At 31.1% G+C, this 6,193-nt stretch overlaps 1 protein-coding gene across 1 annotated transcript; it reads right to left on the bottom strand.

Moving 5' to 3' along the window:
- Positions 1 to 406: 406 nt before the first annotated feature.
- On the bottom strand, positions 407 to 2,755 carry LOC131857007 (transcription factor MYB41-like). The gene is made up of 2 exons (XM_059208989.1): positions 2,628 to 2,755; positions 407 to 962 (listed from the first exon to the last, which is right to left on the bottom strand). The coding sequence occupies exons 1-2, from the start codon at positions 2,753 to 2,755 to the stop codon at positions 407 to 409; spliced, it is 684 nt and encodes a 227-aa protein (XP_059064972.1).
- Between the last annotated feature and the right edge of the window lie 3,438 nt (positions 2,756 to 6,193).

Here is a 6,193-nt window from a genome sequence, read left to right as displayed (position 1 = left end):
ATTCACAATTCACAAACAAATTGTTTATGTACATTTGACAATGCCACCAATTACTTGGGGCATTGCAAAATCCATCGAGGTAGATTCCACAACAAAAGCATCCAGTTCTCCACAACCAATCATTGCACACTAACTACGATACATGCCACTAGGAATCGAGTATGTAAAGTAAATATAGAATTATTGCTAATGGTCACACTAATAATATGGATAAATCAAATGACAGAAACAGGTATCAGTGGTGTGTGATGATATACTCAATTTCTGTAGATCTATTATTGGCTAGGTTTAGAATATGTCTCCAGTAATCGATGTCATCATCTACATTCATGAAATCCTCCGATGCTGGAGTTTCTATTGTTTCTTTTCAATTATTTGAAAATTATGTAAAATCAAGCAATTCCTCCTATGAAATTGATGTTGCATAGACGTCAGTATTTACCATAGGAGTAGATGAAATGTCTGAGGCTGCTTCATCATAGCCATTTGATGAATTTGATACCAAAGTGCAAAGTGAATTAGATTCATATTTTGTTGGTAGAAAGTTATTTTTACGAATTTGATCAAGAATTTCAACATTAAAGCCTGTTGAAAATGATGTCAGATCATTATCTCGGTTAAAATCTTCAAAGAAACTCTGAGCATTATCCAGTGGTAGTTGTTTCTCCTGTTTATGACCGATAAAATTTGATGCCACAGGCCTTGCTATCATGTGAGTGCCTTGGAATGCAGACCTTAAAATATTATGCTCCAGGTGAGAATTACCAGTGGGAACAAGGTTCATCACAAGTCTTCCTATTCTTGCTTCGACCTCACGAGAGGCTAAGTATAAAGATAATGCATGAGTATAAGAAGGCTTTTGTATCATGGTTTCTTTTGATCTTCTCTTCAGACGAGTATTCCAGTGGTTTTTTATGTCATTGTCTGTCCGTCCTGGCAGATGCTTCTCTATTTCAGACCACCTAAACAAAAGATCAATGTCAAAACAGTGTCCTAAAATTAACTGAGGATTTCAGACCACCAAGACAAAACATCTATGTCAAAACAGTTTCCTAGGATGCTAACAACGAAAATTAATAGGGGATTTTTATATTATTCTAGGAATGACTCAGTAATTCCCAAGCTTATCATGGTAGAACAATATAATTTCTTCTTCAGAAGAGGAAAAATTTCCTCGATTTATATTGGGTTGCAAAATAGTTCATCCAGCGTAGCCTACAACTCTTCCCACATAGAGGCAAGCCTGCACCATATATAAAATGATAAGCTTGCATCTTATGCATGTTTTAGAGAGAATGGAAAACATATATTAAAATTTATAAACAATTAAAATATATTTTAATATGGATCGCCTCTAGGGGACTTATTAATAGTCTTAATGTAGTTTAAAAAATAATTAATTTTAAATAATATTAAAAAGTTATTTTAAGTAATAATTATATAGTTTTCAATTTTCAATTATAATTATATTGTTTGATTGAAAATCCAATTTATTTAATATTTCTAAATCACATAGCATAGTAAAGTAATAAAGTAATTTAAAAGTTGGTCTTATGTGTCTAAATATTAAAGTTTGATTACTAAATATATAGTAATTAAAATAATATTACACCAATTTTAAGTAAATATAAAAATTAATTTAGAATCTTATTTTCAATGATGAAAAAATATCGTAGAAAATTAGGACATTGAAATCATGTAGTCATTATACAATGAGAAAATGTCACAACTACATTTCTTTCCTTTTTTTAACATTTCCTACTAAATTTTATCTCTATTTTTTTCTTATCAAAATGGATAATTAGGAAAATAAAGAGTTGTCGACTACAACTAAATAAACAAAACATATTATATTTTTTATTGACCTTTCACCATTTTTTATTTTTTTATATATTTGCATTCATCATAAGGAGCTTACCTTTAAAACGAAACCTTATCATGTGCATAAATATCAAGGTTTCTAAATAGCCAAAATATGACATGATAAATCTATTCTATATTGAGGTGAAATTATATGATTTGATTAACATGATATAGGTAACTAGTATAGGTTAGGGGAACGATGAAGGAAAGGGTGAGGAATTAATAAATTGTGTTTTGAATTCTTTTAGATTACTTTACATAGGTTAGTGAAAGAAAGTGCCATCCACTACTTTAATCACTACAAGACCAACCGGTAAGAACACACCAATACCGGAACAATACCGAAATCGATATCTCACCTTAAACAAATCCAAATGCCATGAATCTTGAATATGTTTAAGACAATGATCTGAAGGTGATAAATCCAAATCCACAACTCATAATCCAAAAACATGAAGAAATGCAACGATCTTCAAGCAACTCCACAGTTAACTACTCTAACCGAATGAACTACTCCAGTGCTCTTGCATCAGATTCTCAGGGTTAATTGAAAATCTAGTCCCATCACTTGATCTGGTTCGACGATCTGTCAAGAGCTACTTGCAACTTCCTTAGGCGTTCGGCGATATGACTATAGGTTCTGATTGCCTCTCCTTGAAGAATCTATCAGACCACCCTACAGCCTACCTCGGTTCGATGATTTGATCAAGTCACTACCTACCAACTACCTCAATCTCAAGCTCCTAGTTTGGCAGTCTGCTTACAAGCCTTGTACTACCTCAATGCTCGACGATATGAACAAGTCTTCAAGTTGCCTCAAGTTCTTCTCAACCAACCAGTTTGCAACCAACTCTTCCTCCATCAATAGGTTCATAACCAGGTCTTCCTCCATTATCAAGTTCATAACCAGCTCTAATACCACTTGGTGAAAACAAGGTAGGGAGATACAATGAAGGATAGCCCCTCCTTGCATCCTATAACACAATTAGCATGAAAGATATCAGTAACCAATTCACACAACACAAGATACCATGCAAGATATCGGTAACCAGTTAACACAACACAAGATATAACCGAGGAATCAGAAAAGGAAATCCTTATAACAAGTTAATCAATTACATATGTCTGCAGGATTTACACTTGTTGGATTCCTGCCTAGGATTACAAAACAATTCTTACAAACCTAGTCTATGATCCGCAGATCATCTTCTCAACAATTCAACCTTCGGTAACAGTTTGCACTGTTTTGCACTGATCCAGACCTCAATCCATTCGGACTTCAGTCCTCCTGGACCAGAATCTCTATGGAAACTACATCTTCTTTTAATCTCTTCTTCCTCAACCTAAGTCCTCCAAAATGAATCTCCAAACTTCCTCTTTATACCATCCGCAAGCAACAACAACTTGATCAAGTCAGCCAAAGATCAACTGGTTCATAATGAAACATGCAAACAATAGTATGTCGGCCCAAATCACCAAGAACATATCCAAAATGCTTAGAACTTTGTGCGGACCTCCAAGAACATCGATCAAGCCCAAATAAACATCTCCCAATGATTTGTAAGTTATGGAAACCATTCACAACCCAATTCAACTTCACATTACTCACTCCAAGACCAATTGATAAGAACACACCAATACCTGAACAATACCAAAATTGATCTCACCAGAATCAAATCCAAATGCCATGAATCTGAAATATGTTTAAGACAACAATCTCAAGGTGATAAATCGAAATCCACGTCTAAGAATCCAAAAACATGAAGAAATGCATCAATCTTCAAGCAACTACACTATTAACTGCTCTAACCAGATGAACTACTTCAGTGCTCTTGCATCAACTGGACGAACTACTCTGGTACTCCTACATCATGTTTACTATTAGAGTTGGTGTCAAAAACCTTTGGAAGTTGATATGGTTATGTACATTTTAGTCAAAATATTTAATAGAATAACTTATTTGTAGTAGCTCGTCTTAGTTTTTTGTTCTAAAATTTTAATGAATGGGATGGTAGTGAAACTAAGTTTAAATCAAATGTAGGAGTTGCAAATTCCATTAGTTCATAAAGTAGAAATCATATGATTATAAAAATATTGATATTGAAATAAGGTACATATAATACTTGATGAAAAATGCTAGGAATTTAAATCATCAATTTTAAGAAATAGAAATGAAATTAGGTGTGCTAATTGATAAAGCACAAATCTACCTTTTATGCCACTAGTTTAAGAAAATTCCTTGCCATACATAGATAAATATTGATTTTTTTTAAATAACCAAACATATGAATTGATATATCACTTAGGAATTTCATGGCATGGAGATTATTTACTTAATGTGACGCATGTAGGCACTATGGAGTTAAAATCACATATAGAGTAGGTTGGGGTGTTTATAAATGATATTTTAAATCCTGTATAGATTAGTTTACATAAGATAATAAGAGTAAATGTCCTTCACTATGTTAGTCTTGTGAGGGCTATGAAGCTTTTTTTTTTCCACACTACATCATATTGTATTGTGTTAGAGAATAATAATCCTAGGGCATCTCTTTAATTATAACTCTAATACAATTAGCAATGAAAATAATACTCACAACAAGATCATGCGAACTCAATACAATTATACAATTTTTTTATAAAGGTAGTTAATGGAAAACTTTTTGTAAAGACATAAATTTACTTAAAAGAATAAAAAAAAATCTTTAAAACTCTTCCATTATAATCTAGGTAATGGGACGAAGCTGATAAGGTGTACATACTCTACCCCCTTTGGGATTTGAACTTGTGACCTCTCTTTCAACAACGCAATTTCTCCACTACTAGGCTAACTCAAGCTATACAATATAGTTGAAATATTCATTATACATATAATTTTTATTAGAACTAGTGTGGCAGTGGTTTAAAAGTTCATATAGATAAGTACTTTTACATCAAGTTTTTCTACAAGATGACATGTTTGTAATAGCTCATCTAAATTTTTTCTGTTAAAAATTGAATGTATGGGACAAGAGTCTAAAGTAATTTTGAATTTTTATGTAAATATTTTAAATATCTTTAATTAATATGTCAAAAAATAAGTGTAGATAAAAAGTGTAAACCATAAAGTATTTACAAAGAATATTTGGTAAGTAGAGGTAAGCATTTTAAATATTTTAATATATTAAAAAGAACTGTCCTCTCAACCTACTGAATATAGAAATGTATAAAATAAATTTATATTTTTAATTATAACTATTTATTAATCTTTGAATGCACATGTTATGCCATTAATTTAAATAAATCCACAAAACAAAAATACCAAAATATTTATATATAATTAATATTAAAATAAAAAATAATAATAATAAATTTAATATTTAAATAAATTAATATTTTTAATTAAATATTCAAAAATAATCTAAATATATTATTATTTTTTAAAAATATATTTAAAATATTATGAAACATTTTGATTTAATTTTTTTATAATTAGTGATATAAATGTAATACATAGTTTTGATCATCTAGCATAACACGACTTGCTAGCTTGATCCTTTGTTGAGAATGTTTGTTCTTTCTCAAGCATCCATCAATTAATATAACACATCTTGTTACCAGAATCTTTGTTTTTGTTTACACCCCTTGAGATGTTGATCTCCTAGTATAGTGTCCCTTCCTAGTATGCTCATTTTTCACATACATGAATCACTCAACATAACACAACTTGTTTTCTAGTGGAATTCATGTCATCTTTGTGGACCCCTAGCATAACAAAATTTGTTAGTTGTTGGATCATGGACACTTTTATTATCTCATATGGTGTATGCTCTTATCACTTTCAAGCATTCCACTTGTGCTTTTGCAATAACATTTTTAGAATGATATTTGTGGTTGAGATAACTTCTACATTAAGGTCTCTTCACCTAGTTGACTTGAAACCTTTTACTTTTTTAGCTGTTTATTTCCTACATGTCTGTCTTAGTTTGAATGTTTTGTATGGATTGATAGAATCTTAAGCTTTGTGGATTCCACATGCCTCAACTTAGTGCCATCCTATCCCTAGTTTGTGTTTCACTTAGCTACTCTCTCTCCTCTTTCTACTTTATAATGAGTTTGAGTGTAAGTTCATAGTTTGACTAAAGTAGGGGATAAAAGTAGTGTAGTAAATTGTATCCATTAAAAATTTCACTCTATTTGTGACCTAATTTAGTATGTCCTTTTATTAGATCATTTTAAGTTTGTTTGGGTCCTATCTTACCCTATAACTTAATTATTAATCCCATAATTTAACTATTACCAAATTACTTAAATTAGGACTATTTCAAACACCATAGACCTTGATAGTCAT

The sequence above is a fragment of the Cryptomeria japonica genome, chromosome 7, assembly GCF_030272615.1.
Source record: "Cryptomeria japonica chromosome 7, Sugi_1.0, whole genome shotgun sequence".
NCBI lineage: Eukaryota > Viridiplantae > Streptophyta > Pinopsida > Cupressales > Cupressaceae > Cryptomeria > Cryptomeria japonica.
This window is presented reverse-complemented; position numbering and strand designations above follow the sequence as displayed.